At 36.8% G+C, this 22,623-nt stretch overlaps 1 protein-coding gene across 3 annotated transcripts in view; it reads right to left on the bottom strand.

Annotated features, from left to right (window-relative positions):
• Positions 1-22,623, bottom strand: part of CDK14 (cyclin dependent kinase 14) — a 563,325-nt gene that overhangs the window by 98,886 nt on the left and 441,816 nt on the right. For all 3 annotated transcript variants that reach the window (XM_081079441.1, XM_081079443.1, XM_081079442.1), the window contains one exon: positions 21,360-21,408. In XM_081079441.1, the coding sequence (XP_080935567.1) occupies positions 21,360-21,408 (49 nt within the window). The remainder of the gene's footprint in view (positions 1-21,359; positions 21,409-22,623) is intronic.

Genomic DNA, 22,623 nt, shown 5'->3' on the forward strand with positions numbered 1-22,623 from the left:
ATATAGCCTTAACATAACAGACAAAAAATCCCCAAAGCCAGTCATACTAATCTGCCCTGCTAGCTCTCCTGCAGCTCTAACCCTTACTCAATACATAGTCACCCTTTCAGTAAACTTGATCTGGTGGAAAAGTACAGAAAGTGCTGACGAGCTTTCAGCAGAATGTGAATGAATCAAGTTTTTGAAAATGCCAACGCTGCCACTCTTAAGCATATTATAAACTGCCAAAAAGTGGGCCAGAAAAAGGAAAGTATTAAATTCTTGTTTTGGTTTTCAGAGCTTAGCTAGATATTTACCTCAAATTTCCTAGCTTTGATTTCATTTATTATTATTTTCTACCCTCCCTGGAAAAAAGAGGTGTCTTTGAATGTTTAAGTTCACTTTTAAATAAATACATTTTAAAAAGAGTGGTCTGGCTTTAAAGAATTGGTTCACTTATGACATAATTAATTATAGTAGCCTTTCCCATGTACTAATCTGAGGCTATAGATTTTCATATTTGCACTTCATAAATCCACTGATGCAGATATTATAAAATATTCATGGAGAAAGCTAATATAAAGTGAACTTCATGTTATATTCTTTTCAAGAAACTCCCTTGTGTACATGTTTAAACTTATTTTTACTTAACTACCACAAGGTAGATCATGCTTCCTTCCCTTCAACCTGCTTATAGGAAAGAATCAGTTACCTACTTCACTGCGTTGTTTTTACAGGGATTCCTGAATGTCCTCTCCAATTCTTCTCCAGTACCTAGTAGCAGTGACTTCTTTCAGTTGTAAAGTTTTATTTCTTAATAGCTTATATAAAACATTATAACCCATATGCACTTAACCTATCATTCTACATGCTTAAATAATATAATTTTTAAAAATTACCCTGAGATACCTTAGAGCTTGCCAAACATCAACATTTTTCTTATAAAGGATAGTACAAACCAGTCAGGAATTATACTTGTACCTCAGGTATATTTTAGAAAAGATTCTAGATTTAGTGGACTAGTGATTCTATATGATTCTATAATTTTTGTTCAGTGTTTTAACTTTAATAATGTGGTTAACAGCAGAAAAAGCACAACCAGTTATTTTTCAATCCTCTGACTAAAGAACATGATAGAAGGGGTTATATTTTATTTCATTAAAAGAAATAAAAATACATGAATAATTAGCCCTTGTAATCAGAATGATAAAACTTACAGAATATTTAAAAGAAAATTCTAAATTCACACATCAACGCAGAATATCCTCAAAACCCAAAGGATGTGCAATCGACTTAATTGATTCCCAACTTCTCAGTTACTCTGTTTATAGTTATATCCCATCATAAACACTAGAACTTCATCACCACGTGATCTTCCCCCACGTGGCCCTTCAGGAATGCCATTGTTTCCTGAAGGGCATGAGGCAACTTGAAACCTTTCCAACTTCTGTATATACATCAGGATAAAATTAATAGTCTTCTCCTGCTTCACAGGACCGCTGTGAAGGTTGACCTTTTCCTACCATAACTTGCTTAAACTGATTTCATCTATTTCATCTGATCATTTCACCTATTTCAAAGTTTTCAAAACATTTTTAGGAAATCAAGAGTGAAGCAAAGTAAATTGTTAGCGAATGTCCTATCCCTATGATGTTATTGATATTTATGCTATTTAGAGAATAAAGATTAGCCAATTTTCCTGAGTTCAAAGTAGTTAATTTCTGCACCATTTGATGTGAAATAGACAGCCTTCATTTTTGAGGATAAAAGACTGCATTAGGAGTTTAAATTCAAATCTTCATTTATCAAATATATATATGTATGTATATATATCAATACCCATTAAACTTTAGCAATGGCTAATGTTTTTCATTCAGAGGGATCAGTTAGAAATATTTAGTTCAATTGTATGGGCAGTGTGAAAAACATTTTCACTATAAAAGTCTCCTGAAAACAGTTCAACTTATTGGTGCATCTGTATTATGGTAAACTGAGTTAATAGAAGTGGTAACTTCATAGCCTTTCATTTCTCTAAAACCCTACAGAAGTTACAAATCTCATCACCAGAGGTTGGTTTTGGAGGCTGATATCTGCTTCACCAGAATGGTACAATGTGCTCCTCCACTGTAAACAGTGCTAAAAATAGCTCCCGAAAGGCATCATTTTGCGTGATATTATTTCGCCAAAAGAAAAGGAAAAAAATGTATCTTTAATCCTGAACAAAACCTCTTCAAAGTTTATGTTCTCAATAAACCTTTCACTGAGAACTGAAAATATAACTTGGTAATGCAATAAATACCCTAACAAATATATCAGATTTTTCACTTAATGCTTTTTACAGGCTTAAACCAAATGGAGTAAGAGGAAATCACCTTTTACAGTCCGACTCCTACAGGAAGAATGCCTTGCTGTTATGCTTTTTAAAGAAGGCATGGTGAATTTATATCAACTTCAGCGAATCTTGGGGCATGATAAAAGGAAGAAAAATACCAGTGCAGTTAACATTCCCCAGAACTCTTTCTTCACATGTTTATTTCCTTAGAGACTGGATATGATCCAAGATAATAAGAAAAATATAAAAAGGAAAGTTTATTTTTTAGTCAAAAGATACACAGTTTAGCACCCTTTGCTAATACAGAAGAAATAATTTTCCCTACTTCATAAAAAAAAAAAAAGAGAGAGAGAGAATTATTGTCTTGTAAGGTTGTGAAATGGTTGAGATTGGAGAAAATCACCAAAAACAGTTATCTATCCCATTTAAATCACCATGAAAGAAAATTCAGTTAGGTCAGAGCTTATGGGTTATTGAAGATTTGTCAGTTCAAGGCAAATGATCAATCGATTTGCTGGGGACTCTAATTTCAGCTTTCTTATAACATTGCATCTGGAATTTGAAACTATATGAGCTCATTATGTTGTAAAGAAGAACTGGTCTTATGCCTAAAACAAAAATTGGATTAAGACTGTTGAATAGTTGGGTATTGGGTATCCTCTACAAGGTCTGATGCTCTAGAAAGAAAAGTCAAAATACCTTTTAATGCTTACTGCTCCTCCAAGGAGCCTCCCGTCTGCCTTCCCTATCACGCAGTGTCTACTAGATTGCACACTGAACCACTACCTATTGAACTAACTATCTGATCTCTGATTATTTCAAAAGACATGACCACCCAGCAAATAACACCCTTGTTCAAAATACTACTGTGGGAAAGAATACAAAGGAGATGAAGCATTTACTGAGCAGTTAATTATGTGCTAGAGACTTTTCACATGTTATTTCTCTTATTCTACAGACCCCAGCTATGAGATGATCCTCATCCCTCTTTACCAACAAGGGAACTGAGGCTCAGAGAGGAGTAGCAACATTGCTGGGGTCACACAGCAAGTGAGGGATGGAGCATGTTAGGTGCCTCAAGCGCTGATGTTCTTTTCTCTATACCATCATTATAAAGGCTCTATTCATATCTTACTTTTTTTCTCACTATACAAGTAAGACACAATTACTTTAGAGAATTTTAAAAATCCTGAAACATATAAAAGAAAATTAAAACACCTTCGTAAGTCTGTAATCCAGAGATGATTTCTTTTTTTTAATCGATAGGTTACTCCTATGTGGATAGGTCTAAGCACATATATAAATTCATTTCTTTGTAATTTTTATCACTGCATACATTTTTTCACATGATAAAATTTCCTCTCAAAAAATTTAAAAGCTCTCCTCAAACTGTCTCAAACTCCTGAAAGTCAGTCGCAAGTCCTTTTTGAGGTCATTTTAGCTTTTTGTTTTCCTCTTAGTGAACAAAAAAATTTTTTACAACCACCAAATTCAGACATCCATAAATATTGTATCCTGTTGAGGGTGTATGCTTTTTTGGTTTTCACTTGAAGTTTTTACATTGACTCTTGCTTTGGCACTCAACGTTCTCTTGATAGTGCAGTTTCACCAAATCGCCTTCATATGCAAAATGTGAATCCAGGCATTTTATTTAGGCCAAGTCCTAATGATGCTCTCAGCTGTGTGCCTCTATACTATGGATGTCATAATGAGAGAATTTTTTTCTTAATTTTACCACACCTTTCTTGTAATATACTTGATTTCATAAAGGTAGTTGCACTGAGAACTTCCATTAAAAGAGGAGAAAATAAGACTTTAAGATGAGGGGAAAAATAGTTGGTTATTATTGCATACCCATGAGGACAGCTAGATTGAAAATTTGATAGAAATTTTTGTATTTTTTTCTTTTTTTTAAGAAAAACAACAAATATTTCTTACCACATAGTTTCAGGTCAGGAATCTTGGAGCAGCCTAATGGGGTACTTCTGGCTCATGGTCTCTAACAAGGCTACAGTGAAGCTGATGTCCAAGGCTACAGTCATTTGAAGGTTAATGGGGCCTGGTGAATCCACTCCCAAAGTGGCTCATTCACGGGGCTGCCGGCAGGAGACCTTAGTTCCTCATCCCGTGGGCCTACTGTTCACGTGACATGACATCTGGCTTCCCCAGGGCCCGTGATCAGAGGGTGGTCGTGGTGGCAGGGGCGTCAGAGCTAAGATGGGAGCCTCAATCTTTTACACTCAACCTCAGAAGTAATGTGTCATCATTTCTGCTGTATGCTATTGGCCACCAAGACCAATCCTGGTACAATATGGGAGGGACTACGGAAGGATGTGAAGACTAAAAGATGGGATCACTGAGCGCCATCTTGGAGGCTGCTGAACCATGCTGATGATTATAGAGGATATCTGTTTTTTATATTGTTGTAAAATATATGTACCCTAAAATTTGCCATTTTAACCATTTTTAAGTATACAATTCAGTGTATACACCAATTCAGTGACATTAGTTATAGTCACAATATTGTTCAACCATTACCAGTATCTATTTCAAAACTCTTTCATCACCCCAAACAGAAACTCTATACTACTTAAACATATTAAAATATTATTAAAATAATCTGAAAATAATATTAAGATAATTTTTGGAAAGTAGAAAAACAATCACCCAAAATTCTACTATCTTAACACCACTATTTTCATGTTATATTATTTTTTAGTCAGAGTTCACAGATAGAATTTTAGAGTTAACATTATTATGCGTATAATTTTTCATTTTATTTTTCAGAAAACATGAAACTTTCCCTATGTTTTTAGAATCTTCATAATACCATCATAACCTTGTGTAACATTACACTGGGTTAGTGAATCATGATTTATTAAACTTTTCCCCATTTCCTTAATCTTGGTTAAATTAGTACCAAGTCTTCTTTAAAAAATTAATAAAATTAATATAAAGAAATGAGAATATTTGGGCAACTAGACTTTTAATCTGTTGATTTATTTCCTTGGGAGAAACACCAAAGAGTGAAATTACTAGGTCAAAAACTTAATTGCTCTGGCTTCCTGTTGGAAGACAAGTGACCCCCCACTGTAGCCTGTGAGGCTGTTCCTCTGTCTCCAGTCTGCAATCTCATGTCTGCACACTCTCCTTACACTCACTATACTCTTCACCACTGGGCATCTCCTTTCTTCAACCCCTGTTTCTTGAGTGCCTACTATGTGATGGGCTCTGTTGTAGGTGTGAAGGGTAGAAAAGTAAAGAAAATAGTTGAAATCCCAGGGCTTACAGCTTGCCAATGCTATTCCTTTTGATCACATTGCCCCGTTTTATTGTTTTCACGCACTACCATTCTCAGAGGTGGCTTTGTTTATTTTATTACTTGTCTATTGTCCCTGATACTCTAGAAAGTAAGCTCTATGAGAATAAGAACCTTGTCTGTGCATTCCCAAGCACCCAGAACATTTAGATGACGCTAAATTAAATTTCTTGAATGTGCCACGGATAAATATCTGTACGGCTTTTAACACGGTTCCATAATGTTTTCCACGTGGTTTCCCAGCTCACAGTGCCACCAGCAGTGAATAAATGGGCCCATTTCTTTATAACCTCACCAGCACTGGTGTTTAAGAGGAGGAGGTTGTGAATTCAGGGAACTAGGTGCTAATGCAGCATAGTTTGATAATGAAGGTAGAAAACACTGATACCATCTTTGGATTTTTTAAAAATATTGCATTAAAATGTTATTTATAAAGTTTACTTTTTTTTGGGGGGGGGGCATCACCTTAAATTCGGAACCCAAAGAGAATGCCTCACCTGCCTCAGTGTAGTCTCAGCCCAGCTATGTACAAAATGGCAAATGGGGGATACATTTATAGATTTGCTCTCGAGGCTATAATATAATTGAAGACAGAGAAATAAACTGTCTAAAATAAGCTTAACCGTTCCTATCAGAAATATATGGAAAACTATTTGAGAGTTATTTTCAGGATTAAATGAGATAATGCAGAAGAAGCATTTGGCAAGCTGCAGCCACATCTATGTGTGCCATGAACGAATGCAGCTGTTGTATTTAATAATAAACATTACTGCTACTTCTCCACCACTTCCATACATGTCAAAAAATGAAACTGACCCTACTAAATGCAGTAAAAGGAGTATTTTAAGACTAATATTCTTTCCCAAATCATAGTATATCCCTGAAAATCCTCATTGGGAGACTTACAACTAATGGAATAAATGGAAGGATTGAGGGCCTGAGGAAACTTGCACACAAAAGGTCTCATACTTTTTAAATGCTCACTACAATAAAAAGATAGAGCACCTTAAGTAAATGTATTTTCAGTATTAGTTTACATAAAGATCGAGACAGTTTCTTAATAGACACACTTGAGGATCTGCCTCTCAATTTTAAGATTCTGTAAATGTGTTTTGCTGTGTTACACACCAAGGTATCTTCCTCACTTTGCCAGTCTCCCCTTTACTCCAATTATGTTTGTGCTCTTTTTAAATGTCCAATGTCAGACTCATTTCATGGCTCACCCTGATTTGTTCCCATTTCCCTGGCCTGTACTACATGTCTTGATTTCCTCCTGCCGAGCAGGCACTAAGGTGTTGATCTCAAGCCCAGAATTATTGAGTCCACAGTGAGAAAGCATGTCTTCTACTAAGCCATCCTCGTTCCTCTTTTCTTGTCCCAACCATTCTATTCAAATGGTCCCCAAATGGGGTGACTCACAGTCATCTGAACTAGGGCATGCAGAGCTGTAGAATATCAAACTGACATCTATTACTAGAATTCTGAGTAACTGTAACATGTGTTTGGGGAGGATTACTGTAATTTCATACGTGGCTGGGGCTGATGCTAAAGTTAGTATGGAGGAAACATTTTTATTTTTTGTTGTGTTTTAGTTTTGCAATTCAAGGCCTGGAAAATAACTTATTCTACTCTGTGATGTGATGTATGCTACAAATATGAGAACCCATCAGAGATTTTTAAACTTATAGAAAAAAATATGTCATACATTTCTATCACAAGATATCATTTTCTCCTACAACAGAAAGTGTAATTTAAAGAGTGATTTTTAGCAACAAATTTGCTGGGTGTATTCCAACTCAAGGAGAGCTAAGAACTGGTACCCTACATCCTTCTCCTAGTTCCAAGCCCTTGCCTTTGACCATCCATTTTTCTCTCTCTTATTAACTAGATGAACCTGCATACTCGTATGATGGTATCTCTATTATCAAATAGCCTAAAGTGTTCTTGGAGTTTTAAAACAGCTGTTCCCAATACAAAAATAGTTGCTACATTATGGAGACTTCAGTAGATAACGCCCATGTCCATTAACAGAAAGCCTGCAAATATTAGAATGGTGTGGAACTGACTTTGTGCATGGGGGCCCAGTCCTAAAGCCCATTACTAACAAGGTATTGACAAAAGGTATTGACCTGATCCTTCTCTATCTGTCTTCGCTGTGCCTTGTGGTATGGGGATGCCTATACTTTCCCAAGAGGCGGGTCTCTTAAAGAACACTGACCACCAAACACCCCTGCTTTCCTCTCTCATCGTGTGGAGGAGGTTATGGATCTGGGGACATGGGTGCTACAAAGGGGGGTTTGATGGTGAGCAGAGAATAGGCTGAAGCTGTCTTTTCTGAATGTGAGTACAACCTTTGAATCACACAATCCTTTTTTCCTGCCTTAACTCTGTATCTGGCTTTTTATAGGAAATGATTTGTAACGGAAGGGTACCATTGTATAATCATGGCTTAAAGCAACCCCAAGTGCTAGAGGTGGCATAAGTGCTAGAGCTGTTTATCTCTTTGAGCACTAATTCTATCTTTACAGCTGAAATAAACGAATGATATATGAATAGCATTAAAAAGCTGCACATTTATTATCATCTGGGGTCTAACTACTTCTAATTGCCAGGTATGCGCAGTAAGAGTGTTTTCAGGCATGGCTGTAACATGAGGCAGAAGCTAGTGAGTGGCAAGACACAAACCATTATACAAAAATCTCTACATCTTAAAACCAACGATATCAGCATAATGTAGAAAACTGAAAATGTGCATTTATAGGTCATATGTAAAGATATAGAAGCATTTAAAAAATTATTACTTGGGAACTTACAATAAAATTTTCAAAAGCATATTGAGGTCACTTCAGAATGGCTTTATTATTAGTCAGCATAAATAATTATTTTATCTATCTATCTATCTATCTATTGAAAGAAAGAAAGAGAGGGAGAGAGGGAGGGAGGATCCAATTTAGGAAATATGCTAACTTGTGTCAAGTTTGTATGCAGCTTAACAGCTTTTAGCACATTTCCCAAATTTGTTTCTATGTTTAGAAAAAAACTAGATATAAAGAGGTGACTGAGCTTAGACAGCAAAATGGCCAGTGCCCTCAGAATCAGAGGGGCCGAAAAATCACACTTTGAAACTCCATTCTGGATACCCAAGGGAGATATGTTCAATATTCAACAAAATCAAAGAATTTGGAAATTGAAAATCTCTCAGATGTTCTGAGAGGGAAAATCCTGGGGCCAAGTCGGAGGATTTGGATTTAAGCCTACGGCTATATGAGAAACAAACAAGCAAGAGAATAAAAGCCTGGGCAGTAGGTTTTTAGCTAAAAAATCAAGTCCACCTCACAATATATAACATTTGTTATAAACTGACCAGAAGTCATGCTCTATTCTACTATCCAATTTGGTAGCCACAAGCCACATGTGACAATTTAAATTTAAATTAATGAAAATTAAGTATGATAAAAAATTCAGTTCCTTAATTGCACTAACCACAGTTTAAGTAACTCAGTAGTCATATGTGGTGAGTAGCTACCAGAGTGACAGTGCAGACATGGAATATTTCCACCAATGCATACGCTCTATTGGACAGTGCTGCTCTATTAGCCTGAAAAGATCTGCTGTAGCTTCCAGAAGTTTCTAAAAATTTTAAAAATAATTGTGTAGTGTATACACTGGGAGGATTGGGTTCTTTAAGTGAAGAGTAGAGAGATTCGATTGGGAGAATCATGAATGTAGCTATAGAGAAGAGGGCTGGGTCAGGGATCTCTTCAAAGATGTGCTGGCGGGTAAGGGAAGGAGCCTAAAATCATGATGGATAGAAAACGTCTCTGTGGAAATGTTTTCCACTTCCTTGGGAAAAAATAACAGACATTAAAATTCTTCCAGGGGTCACAACCAAAAAGTAAGGGATGCAAGGAAGCTCAATTCTAAGGCAGGAGAGGAAAAGCCTCATCTGACCACCAAATAAAATTAGAACTGTGGGTATGACTCAACTCAAATTCTAAACTTCAGTTCAGGGTGACAAGAAATGGGAGACAAATGGAAAATCCCATTTGTATTCATCTTTATAAATAAAATGATGTGCTTAGTTCCATTTGGAAGCAAAGGCATGGAACCTGGTGTAGACCTTACTTACATAGCCTCCAAGATGGCTGAGCCAAATCATAAAAATATTTTCCATGGCAGAGATGGACAATCAAAGCATGAGGCAGCTCAGGCTTCTCTGCTAGAGATATTTGACTTGTTTTGCAAAGAGGAGGGGCAGTTGGTTATATCTGTTGTCTGAAGCCTTTGGGATCAAGATGAGAAATAATCAACATTTATAAGCCTCTAATAAACCTCTTGAGCTGACATACATATGAGAAATCATAAATAGGACTATAGTCCTATTATGGCATTTTCCCTGAGAAACTTAGCTATGTTGACAGTCATTTTTCTTTCGTTTTAACTAGACAGAAGAGGATGTAAAAGAAAGAGGAAGAATGGTTGATAGGGTTTAAAAGCTTTTACTAACATCTCCAAAGCTTATCAGTTTTGATCTAAAACTCAATATATTAAAACTAGGCTCTGGGTTGGGAAACAAAAGGCAATGCATTTAAAGGAATACAGTATACATTATTTTATCCCTGCTAAGAGTTTAATCTTTTAAACGTTGGCTGCAGTGAAGTGGTCAGAATCTGGCCTCAGAAATGAGAATTACTCTTTATTTTTACCTCAAATCGATTCTTCCACAACAGTTATGCCATAAACACACAGACACACACACACTCACACACACTCTCTCCCATATGCACACATGCACATGCACATACACACAGCTGGTGTGTTTATTGGTTTAGCCACTAAAGGATTTAGCTGGACAAACATCACAAACATGGTGGCTGATTTAATTGAATTTATGATCAAATGTTTTCCATTGCAGGAAGAGTGGGAAATCACTTATGGGGAGATTTAAATAATTTAAGGGACGTTCTCTATTTGGCATTGTGTTTGTCTATCAAGTCTTGAGGGATTAAATACAGCTGAGGACTAGCAGAGAATTCACATACAGATACACAAAGATACGCTATCTAACAATGCAACGTAGGCCAGAATATTGGTTCCTTTGCGTTACTATTTCTATTCATTCATATCTAATTTATAGTCTGAGTAATAACATCAACACACATATATACTCAATGTTAAGACTTCAATTGTAAATTGCTACTAGAGTTTTCTGAGATCCTAAAATTGTCAAAATGGTCTAAAAATATTCTTTTAGATAAGACAAAAAATTGATTTGGGGATTGTATACATGTGTTTAAGGCATTTTAGTGTATCTTTGTTGTTGTTAAAGACATAATGAAATCTATTGTTAACGGCACCCCCATGATGGATGTAACAGGGTAACGTAGGATTTGTACCTTAGGGTCTGGTCTTGATTCAGTGTTTTGAAGACAAAGGCCAGTTATCTTTGGAGACACGCCCCCACCCATTTTCTCCCCAGTGATGACAGGTATACCAAACCATACTCCCAGCCTTTATTCATTGTGTTTCTACATATAAGTCACCCACCTTCCCCATTTAAAAGCTGCAAAGAGCAAGAATAATTATTTTCATTCTCACCACTGAAACCTCTAGGTCAAGTGGACACCAAGGCCCTACACATTGGTTTGGGCTTACCCTTCAGTTCATGTACAGAGAACATCATGGAAAAGGTCTAACAGACACTTTGAATTTGTTTGTCTACGAGTTTCTTTCAATCTAATTAGTAAAACTGTCTAATAAATGTTTTTCAAGACGTAGTAGGATAAACCATAGTTTCACATTAATTATGTACAACGCTATTTATTAACATATGACTCTTAGAAACTGTTGGGGAAGCGGCAACCTTGTTTCTGCACAAAAAGTATTTTTTAAAAATGATCTGGTGACCTATTCCTAGAAAGGTAGAAGGAATATTCCAGAAGATGTCTGAGGAACCTGCATAGCAGTGGTATTCGTGTTCAAGGAAAGTTGCTTATTTAGAATTGAATGAAACTCTCTGACTGGCAGGGGAGGGCAGGTTGTGCAGAAAAACAGAAGGGAGGTAAGCTCCTTTGCCAGAGGGGCCTCGTCACACCCATACCTTATTAAACCCTCGCTAAATCCTGCCAAGGGTTTTAAAGATCGAAAAACTGGGGCTCAGAGGGTCAGTGAGCTTCCTGAATATTACACCTTTCTGTAGTGGATCTAGGATGGGAACTTGGCCCCTATGACACCAAAGATTATACTGGTTTTAAGCATTTTCTTGCCATTTGTGTCAATGATGGGCTTTTGCAGACTTCCTCTTTTCTATTCTTTTGTGGTTCCTATCAATGATATTTATAGTTAGCGGATTCTTACATGGTCAGTAGGACCACTATATACACAGTGGATGTTGGACGCACACATCAACAGCAATAGCCTATTAACTGTATGTTCACCAATGAGCCCCAGTTTTATAGAAAGTCTCCCCAAATGATGAGGGGGTACCCCTTGTCCCCACAAATGACTGGGTCTCGTGTCCAATCCTAATTTTCATAATAAGCAACCAAGAGAAAGTGTGAAGTGGGTATCAGTGGGTACAAAAGATGACGTTAAAATCATCTCTTTCTCCAACAACTTCTCATGTTCATTTTAATTTTGAGGCTGACAATTCATTAAATTCATAAACATCTTTCTTAATCAAAAGAAAAATCATATAAACAAATGTTGAAGAAAGGGATCTTGTATCTGGTGTTTCTTGTAAATGAAAAGCAGTGAAAACTTCTGCATTTCTGTTCATGCTTCACTTTTTAAAATGTGGTAATTTTCAATGTTCTGAAGCTGAAGAATTAAAAAATGTCCCCACAGGGGCCCAGGGGAGGCTTATTTAGAAAATAGAGCCCCTCTCAATAGCATCTCCTTATGTGGTGAAGAGGAAGCTGAGCCTTGACGATATTTTCTGAGTAGAGTTAGGGGAGATCAAGGGGGCCGGGAACAACAGCAGAGAGGTGAATTCTTAAGGGAGTTCAAAAAGGGGAGAGAGCTGTGTGTCTAACCCCTAGCAGTTCGCAACAGAAAAGAGAGAGAGAAAAGGAGAAAGAGAAAGGAATAGAGAGGCTTGCAGCCGGCAGTGCCCCTCAGGAGGGAACCGTGTGGCTTCTAGAGGGGAGGAGGGGAAGGGATGTCTGCTTGATGTGCTTTGATGCTTCCACTATTCCCTCTGCAGATTTATTACACTTATTTGGTCCTCCAGTAAGTGTAACAAACTTCTCAGAGTACTATTTACAAATAAAAGACAGGGGTGAGAAGCGAAAATACAAAGCAAGATCTCTGGACACTCGAGTGCAAAATGCAAGGACTCTAGAGCTTGGGATTTCCAAAGCAGTAGACATCCCCACTTGTCTTACAGTGGTGGGCACTGAAAGTAAACTAATAGCTTACATGTTGATGGACAGCTGTGCTGCCCAATATGGTAGCTAAGCATGTGGCTGTTTACATTTAAATAAAATTTAAAATTCTGTTCCTAAGGCACACTAGCCACATTGCAAGTGCTCAATAGCCACAGGGGGCTACTGGCTGCTGCAGTGGGCAATGCAGACATAGATTTTCATCACTGGAGAAGACTCTATGGGACAGCACTGATCGAGAGGGGACAGAAAAGTGAGGCTAACTTTTTAGTTTTATCAGAGACTGTGAGCTTTCCTGAGAACCATCTCTTTTTTTTCTCTATGCTGGGGGTGGAAAATAATTTCTTCCTTACACATTAGTCTGAGGCTACCTAATGTGAACCAGGCAACGTGAAACCATCACAGTCCACCTGATGAGCCAGGCAAAGCGGCCTGTTTGTGACCTGGGGTGGCCTGGGTTTGTCCCTCTGCTCTGCCTCACCCTCTGACTCATCACCGAATATGGGAAAGCTTAGCACTCACTTGTGAAAAGCACAGTAGCCCCAAAGACATCCACTTGCCAACCCCTGAAGCCTGTGAATATATTACCTTTCTAGATGTAATGAAGGTTACAGACCTTCAACTAGAAAGATTATCCTGAATTACACAGGGGGCCCTTAGAAGCAGAGAACTTTCTCCCCTCGGAGGCAGAGGGAGAGGGCAGAAAGGGAAGTGAGAGACTGGAAGCATGAGGAAGCCTGCGGCACTGCTGCTGGTTTGTAGAAGGAGTGGGCAGCATGGTGAGGCTCACAGGTGGCCTTCGAGAGCTGGGCGAGCCTTCCAGCTGACAACCAGCCAGGACACAGGGGCTCAGCCTGACGATGGCCAGTAACTGGATGCTGCCAATAGCCTAAAGGGGCCTGGAAACAGATTCTCCCCTGCAGCCTCCCGCAGAGCCAGGCCCACCAACACACGGAATTTGGCCTTGTGAGACCCAGATCAGAGAAACCAGCTGAGCCCATCCTGACTCTGCCCAACAGAACTGGGAGATAATACCTTTGTGGTGTCAAAACCAATAAATTTGTGGGAATTTGTGATTGCAGTCACAGAATACAAACGCACCGTTTTACATTTTGGAGAGGCAGAAGAATTTCTTCAGTTCACACTTCTAGAATCTGTTTTGGGGAACAGTTTGAGAAAGTCTAATTCTCTTGGCCTCCTTTCAGGAAAAGGCGCAGCCCAGCTGCTCCTGGAAGCTCTGAGCCACTTCAGGAGCGTGGTTGGGTTTTATTCCTTAATGAGCTGGATGGCAGAAGGAAGGTATTAGCTGCACCATAAGAGTGTACTTTTGGATGAGGAATCCAACACATAATAAGAAAGGATGAGAAACAATGGCTGTTGCCAACTTCTAGGCCTGGCACATTCTACCAATTAGTGAGAGAGTAGACGGATATTTTCTGTCTATCAGAAGGGGAATAAAAAAACTTGCACCCGACCGATGACAAACAGCACAGGGCCTACCCTGGGACATCACCAGGGGTTATTAATGACCAGAGACTTCTTCTCTTCAGAAAGAAAGACATGGACAAGAAATCTGGCAATGATACAAAATGACAGAGGATAGTCTTGTGGGAGCGGTGTGACAAACAGGTGACAAAACCCACTGCTAGGGTCTGAGTGGGTGGCTGGCAGGCTTGTCATCTCTAACACTGAGATGGTCACAAACCCACTTTATCCAAATGGCGTACTACCCAGCAGTGGAGAGGTGGGAGGTCAGCACGTGGGTGATCAGACTGCCGTGAACACTGTTTGGTAGGGTTTGAGAAAGTCAGGCACATACTCCATCCCAGCTCTTCAGATGCCTAAAAGCTAGATGGAGACTAGGTACAGGAACTAGACTAGTCTAGTCTGGGAACAATAGCACTTCCCAGAACGGATCTCTCCACCCAAAGTTGTAGTGGAAACAAAATAAAATCAGATAAACCCACTCAAATACCAGGGTTTTTAAATTGGTAATATTTCTTTCATAAGATTCGCTTAGTCACCCCAATAAACTTTAATTAAAAAAAAAAGATTCACTCTGGGGCATACATTCCAAGTTATTATTTTCAATAGCATTGATCATTTGACCTCACTGAGCAAGTTTTTTATGTCAAGCTATAGAATGGAGATGTTATCATCTCTGATTACCTCCCAAGGTTGTTATAAGGATATGAGGATGTCACAACATAGTTGAAAGTAGATTCTATATTGCCAAAGGCTGTCCACAGTTAATTACCACTCTGTCCCCGCACAGCTATGACTGTGGGGCAATGAGTGTATGGTAACACATTTCATGTGTTATCACATTTAAGCTACCATTAGTGAGCAGGATTAGGCCTCTGGCAAATGTGCCAGCTTTCTCTGGGATAGCATTCTTTGGGTCCTCCTGGCACTTACCCCAACCTGTATTGTCGGACAGACCTTTATGCTGTATACTTTGAGGCTCTCTAGGACTCCCACCAAAGCCTGGAAAGCAGCTCCTATTCTATAACCCACTGTTTTTCCCTTTCAAGAATCCACTCTGCAGTTTTCTAGAAGAACTGCTCTCTGTTAGGTGGCAAGCGGTTTAATGGATCTGATAAACATCTCACCTACATAATGCTTTCAGTATCTGAACTATGGTTCATTCTTGTGAAAATGAACATCCCTAGAAATTGCTCTGAACTGTGACTTTCAAGCAGGCAGGTGACACTTTGTGGCCTCCAAACATTACCATGGGTGACTGTCCAAGGTCAGGACAAGAGACCTGCTTGGATCTGATTGTCCAAGGGTTGAAAAAGATATTTTCAAGGGTGTGTTGAGGAACTACACCCCACATAGCCTCCTAATGCTGGAGTTGCATCCACAAAGCAGGGCAGTTGACAATTGCCCATCCAGCTCATCCTTTGAGTGAAGAGAATGGAATCCCACAATGTCTGCTTCAGAGCTTGTGACCTCAATAAAGCCATCACAAAAAAAGTGCATTGATGATGGAAAGAATAATTTCTTTGAAAATATTGTGAGAAGAAATCTCCAGGCACTAAATAAATTAAAACTGTGACTTTGAAGTAAATAGAATTATAACAAAAATGATCAACAATGAAAAAAATTGTGAAAAGCGGAGAAAGATGATTTAAGATCTGGCTTAACTCAACTGCGCCTCCTAGTGTCGGTAACCATTCTTACCTTTCTTAACATTTCTGAACTACTGGTAAAGAAATTGAGAGCTCCAACTTACTTGGCAATATACTATTACTTTAGAAAATCTGACATCAACCTAGAATAAGGTAGAGTAAGAAAACAGGGCTTCTTGGTTTCTTGAGAAGGTCAGTTGATTTAAATCTTAATGGTAAGCAATTAAATACGATGAGGAGATTATAGTAGAGAACCAGTAACCTAAATATACAGTGATATTTGTTATTCTTCTAAATATTTTAAATACGTTTTCTTTTATTCACATGTAACACAACTTTCTAGCAAGTCACCTTTAAAATATATAGTGGAAGTTATCGAATTCGATAAAACAGTCAAGCAAAGTTCAAGAACATAAAGTTAGGAAACATTTCTAAATCTTCTAAATTAGGGTTTGTGACTCTGTTGATACATTCAAATACACACAGGTAAACGTTTTCTTCTCTATTTTTGTATCTCCATAAAGGTAGCTTCCTTAGAATGTCTCTGTGTTTATCACATATTTCAAAGTATCATTTTTTTTAATTCATAGGAGAAATCCAGTTGGATTGAACCCACAAGAAGGATTCTAAGGAGAACTAGAGCACGTGGGAGGGACAGGTAGAACAGGTTGACCTGTATCTATTCACATCTGTAGATGGGCTCTGCCTTATCAGCAACGAGCTGGGTTTTCCAATCTGTCTTCTGTGATTTTGGTGGTTTAGCCTTAGTTTTCTTTTTGCTACTTTCAAACCTCGAAAATTGTTCAGCTGTTATAAAGTTCCAAAACAAGCAAATGTGTTCCTGGAATCCTACCCTTAACTTTGCTGGAGAACATACACTAAGGCTTCTTCTCCAGCCAAAATAATAAAAGGCCTTTAAAGTGGCTGAAATTCTTGGTTGATTGCACATACGTGCCGGTGTCAGACAACTATAAATAGAGAGATTTGGAAGAAAAATAGGGAGAGTCTTTATAGCGCCAGTGAAATAAAAGAAAGTTTTGAAGGCAGTTAGGAAACAGCACATGTATTTATAAAATTACGATTTTTGTCCCTTTAGTCCAAAATCCCCTTTGAGTAGGAACAGCCCACCCAGATCATGTATGGCCAATATAAGGGAAGAAAACAACTTTCTTTTCTTTACTAATATATGTTTATTATTCTCAATCCTATAATTAAGGTTTCTTCTTTATATTATCCTTTTGAGTTTATGTATCTGCTAGATCTTTTGATATTTTTCTCCCATCAGTGCTTTGTTCGCCCAGAATACTAAAAAGTCCTTCAAAGGATAAAATTATGCCCATGGTTACTGATATAAATGAATTCAGCAGGGAATTGCCTGGGTTACCTAGGGCAGATTTGGTTCCCAAATAGTCTGGGTCACATGTTAGTTACAGCCGTTCAAAGAGACTTGAGGATTCATTTCTCAAGAAATTCTTACTCTCTTAGGCAGGTTAACGTATCCACTTGCTTTAATAGGTGAGTTAATATATATTTTAAAAGACATTGTTACTTAATTTTGAATAGTGACTTGCTTCTTTATATTAACCTAGCCTTCTTTTATTAACCCATCTAAACTGAACTCAAATTAGTTCTTGCAAATGAGTTCACTCTATTTTGAACCTATTACTGCTGTACAAGAGAATTTACTAATTGCTTCAGTTTTATAATTATGCTGTTGACAAACAAATTAGTCAGCAGCAATGGAGAAAGTCAGCCCTGGCTTAATAGTGTTTAAATGCAGTTCTTCCAAATCTAGACCTCACTCTGAAGTGAGAAATGTTGAAATGTCATGAAGGTTGCTGGGTCACAAGTCCATTTTGGAGGAAGAATCAATAACATAATTAATGTCTCTGAATTCTCAATGCTCTCTAAATTGCAGTGGGTTCAAACTGGCTAGAGGCTATAGCTTGGCTCTAAGGATTTAACACTGGGATACCAGAAAGTAATATTTTTTTATAATGTTTTAAGCGATGATTTTATTACTTAGTGTTTTCCAAAATAAATTCTAAGGCAACAAAAATAAGACTTAGGAGGCCTTAAAAATAGCATGGTTCTAAACAAGTTATGTTTATAATTTAAAAATTTTACCTCAAGCTCAGCTTTTAATATTTTACCTAAAATGTTTTAAAAGTAATCTAAGGTTGGGATTCAGTTTATTAAATAACTTTGAATTAATTCTAATTTTTTAAAAAAGCATATGTGATGGTAGAGATTTTTTTAAAAAGTCATTAACTACAATTCTATCGACTGATTATAAAAACTACATGAAAACGTAATATTTCCTTCGGTATTTTAGACCTTGTTTTTGGTAGAAAATTCATAAATCCTATGTTCATGGAAAATGCAAAAACAAATCAAATATCTCTATCGTGATATCTTAAATAGAAACTGTATTCTTATTTTGTGAAAAATAATATTCTGAAGAATTCTTATTAGCCCTCAAAAGCACATTTACTCATATTTAGCATATTTTAAGAAAATTTTAGAGAACTGAGCACAGTGCACATAGTTTTCAAAATTTCCAAAGCAGCACTACCAGAGGATTGTACATCCTGATTTTTGTTAATTCAATTAACTTCTTTTGTTGTGACATAATCAATACCTCTCAGAGAAAGAAAAACATCAGGTTGTAAGTGGTCACACTGAAGATAAACAATGCAAAGTTGAACATTACTTCAATTTTCTTTTTGTTTTTGGAAGCCATGAAATAACCTAGAGAAATACGTCAGACAGAAAAAGTCGAAAACCATATGATTTCACTGATATGTGGTATATAAAACTGAAAACAACAAACGAACAAGACAAATGAAGAAACAAAAACTCATAGACACAGGCAATAGTTTAGTGGTTACCAGAGGGTAAGAGAGGATGGGGAGTGGTAGAAGAGGATAAAGGGGATCCAATATATGTTAATGGAAAAGAGAACTGACTCTGGATGGTGAACACAAAATGTGATATATAGATGATGTATTACAGAATTGTACACCTGAAATCTATGTAACTTTACTAACAATTGTCATCCCAATAAACTTTAATTTAAAAAAAAAAATGAAAGAAATAACCTAGTCTCTCCTGGGATAAAGTAATGGAAATGGACCAAAGCATCTTCTCTGAGAGGTGTGTCACTTTTCACTGTGAAATGGTTGAACAAGAAAGGCCATTCATTGGGGCATATACAGAGGGTGCCCTGTATATACAGAGGGTGCCCAGAGGGTGCCTTAAAAATGTATACATATTTTAAGAAAGGAAAGTGTATTAAAATTGTAATACTCAATATATACCGATAACAAAAGATGAATACAAGTCATGTTTGACTTCTGCAATTACAAGAGGTGCTCAGAGTGGTTACCATCAGTGTCCAGACACTTCTGATTACGGTGAACTACTGCTTGAGCAGCGTTGACCAAAGTGTCCACTTGTATACATTTTTTTGGCACCCCAGGTATGTTAGAGTACCTATGATGGCAGATGCTGAATAGAAGTCGCTAAAAGGAATGAATGGAGTGGGCCAGGTATAAATGGTGAGGGATCATATCCACAAGAAGACAGTGGAAGAAATATCATAGCATTGTCCACAGACCTCCCCCCATCTTTTGTCGATGATTCTAAGTGGATGAGAATTGCCATATATGTTTTCCTGGGTAATTTGGAGGCCATTCTAGCTATGTCCCTCTGAAGGAAGGAAATTCAGTTATCCAAATTGGAGGCTGTTCTCCACAAATGCTAGTATGAGTGGATTTGCCAGATTTCCCTGTTACTTCAAAGATAGGGTTAGAGATTAAACTGCTTTATCAAGAATTGTTTCATAAAATGGTTACCTTGTTGAAAAAAACATATTAAGCAGTGATGAGAGAGGAATGTGTTTGATCATTTCATTAAGGTAGGAACTATATACTGTATACATTACCTGGTATATGAAAACATTTTAAACTATGTTAGACCATGGATCAGTTAAGTGGAGGGGGGTGAGGTTAAAAGGGTGAGGAACACACAAAGAATGTTCCAGGCAAAGCACATGCCTCCCTACATAGTAGGGAGACTCTAGATATTAAGAATCGACTCTTCAAATGGCAAGTGCAAAGCCTTAAATTAGACAAAACTAATTATACCAGAATGTTCCTCTAAGTATGAATTGACTCAAAATAAATTGCCAATCTTCCAAATAAACCACTGTAGAATTTAATGTATTCATTCCATGAGTTCCTTACAATAAACCGTCTACTCTATCTACTGACAGCATCAACTAAAGGTATTTTTATTATAAAAAGGTTTTTTCTTTTTCTTTTCATAACTGATGATATCTAAAATTAAAATGTCATAACAGTAAAAAGTGAGACAGTGACGCTAAATTCCCTATAGACTAAATTTTGTTATGACAAATTACAGTTTATGAAAGTAGTTCCAGTTACCTTTTTCCCAGCATAATGCTTGAAATGTGATACCCACAAGAAAACTAGTGACTCTGTTACTCTGCTTTCCAACTTTTAATGATTTACTAACAGGTTGGCTTGCAATAAAAGACCTCTGAATAAGTTGAGAAACTCAGATCTACAGATTTCATCAAATTTCGAAGCCAATAAATAAACCTATTTCAACAAGTTAAAATGAGAGAATGGAAATTAAATAAATGGAGTACATATACTTTAAGTGATATATGTACTTAGTTTCCCAATAAAGCTTAGGGAAAAAAAATAGGTAAATTGAAAAAATCTGAAAGATCAATTTTATCTAACTCAAAGGTTGTCATCAACTTTACTTAGATTAGAAAGTCAGTCATTATATTGTACTTAATAAATGCTATTTTGCTGATGCTAAAATGTTTCTTGGAATCTAGTTACAAGAAGACTGAGCACAGTGAATTTTAGGATTTACAACTCTGTAGCAATGCCACATTGCTCTAGGAACCCAAACTCATACAACAGTGTTGGTTCAAGGCTGAACATGGGCTGGCACACAGTTAGGCCTTAATAACTGGTTAATGGTTAAATGAATGCATGAATGAATAATTGGATGAATAAATAAAAAAGATGTCATGACAATTTATCAGGAGAGTTTTAAAATTTGTGCACGCATGTGAGAGAGAGAGAGAGAGAGAGAGAGAGAGAGAGAGAGAGAGAGAGAGAGAGAGAGAGAGAATGAGTACAATGAGTGCAATCTATATAAAGACTTACTTATTCCATGCTTGTCTAAGGTTTTTAGAGCTGTACACTGTAAAACGCTCTGAAATAAAAAAGAAAAAAGGATAAACAATCTTTGTTTCAAATGTACAAATTGCAAACATGTTTAAAAAAATCAGCTCTTAAAAAGACCGTGATTGCTTTAGTCCTATTATGCAAGCCAACATAGGTCTTCACTTTTAGATGGGACAGTTCCGAAGAGTAAAATAAGAATCTCTTAACAATGAAGCATTATTTTCTTTTGTTTAGAGTGATTTGTTTAATAATGTGGTTTCGTAGTGATTATTTCTTAGAATAAGTTTTACTTGAGTTGGAAAACAATGTAAATTCCAAACCTCTAAACTGTAATTAGATTTATAGGAGAATATTGATACATCAGTCAAGTGTTTTCTCTATGAAAAAAGATATCTCTGACCAAATACAGTAATGTTGGCTCTCCTTTCATACACCATATGGTATTTACACATGTGCAAAGACAAACTACCAATATCTTACAATGCATGTTTATTTACATTTATCATTGAACAACCTTTATTATATTTTTTAAATTAAAACATAACATTTTGTTTTACCAAGTTAAAGAAAAAAGTGGGATAATAGATATTGATAATCTCTCTTATTCCCATTTTTCACTCCTGATAATATGGTAATTGTAAATATCTTAGTATGTCTTTTTCCACATATTTCGTATGTTAATAAACACAAACCCATCCATCTACACAAATACATACACTGCTTTAAATTTTTAAATGGCTTGTACAATAAATATTCTCTGAAAAAACTTTAGGTATTTAATAATATAGGTCTTCAAATCAAGAAAATAAGTGTAACAATTATTTTAAAATTCTGTTAATATTCCACAGGATAGCAGTACCATAAGTTATTTGACCATTTCAAACAGATGAAAATTTAGGTAGCTTCCAATTCATTTTACCTTAAAAACAATGCTTTAATAAATATCCTTGCACATCCATCTCTATACACTGATGCTTTCATTTCTGTTGAATAGATATACCAGTATAGAACAGCTTAGCAAACGGTAGGCACATTTAACATTTAAATAGATGCAAACAGGTTACTTTTCATTTTTCCACAAGCAATGAAAAAACAGTGTCTCTTTTATAGTAAGCATCCTAGGATGTAAGAATGGCTCAACATATGCAAGTCAAAAAATATATCATATTAATAGAATGAAAGATAAAAATCACATGATAGTCTCAATCAATGCAGAAAAAAATTTTCACAAAATTCAAAATCT

This window comes from Rhinolophus hipposideros (assembly GCF_964194185.1).
Source record: "Rhinolophus hipposideros genome assembly, chromosome: 18".
NCBI classification, from domain to species: domain Eukaryota; kingdom Metazoa; phylum Chordata; class Mammalia; order Chiroptera; family Rhinolophidae; genus Rhinolophus; species Rhinolophus hipposideros.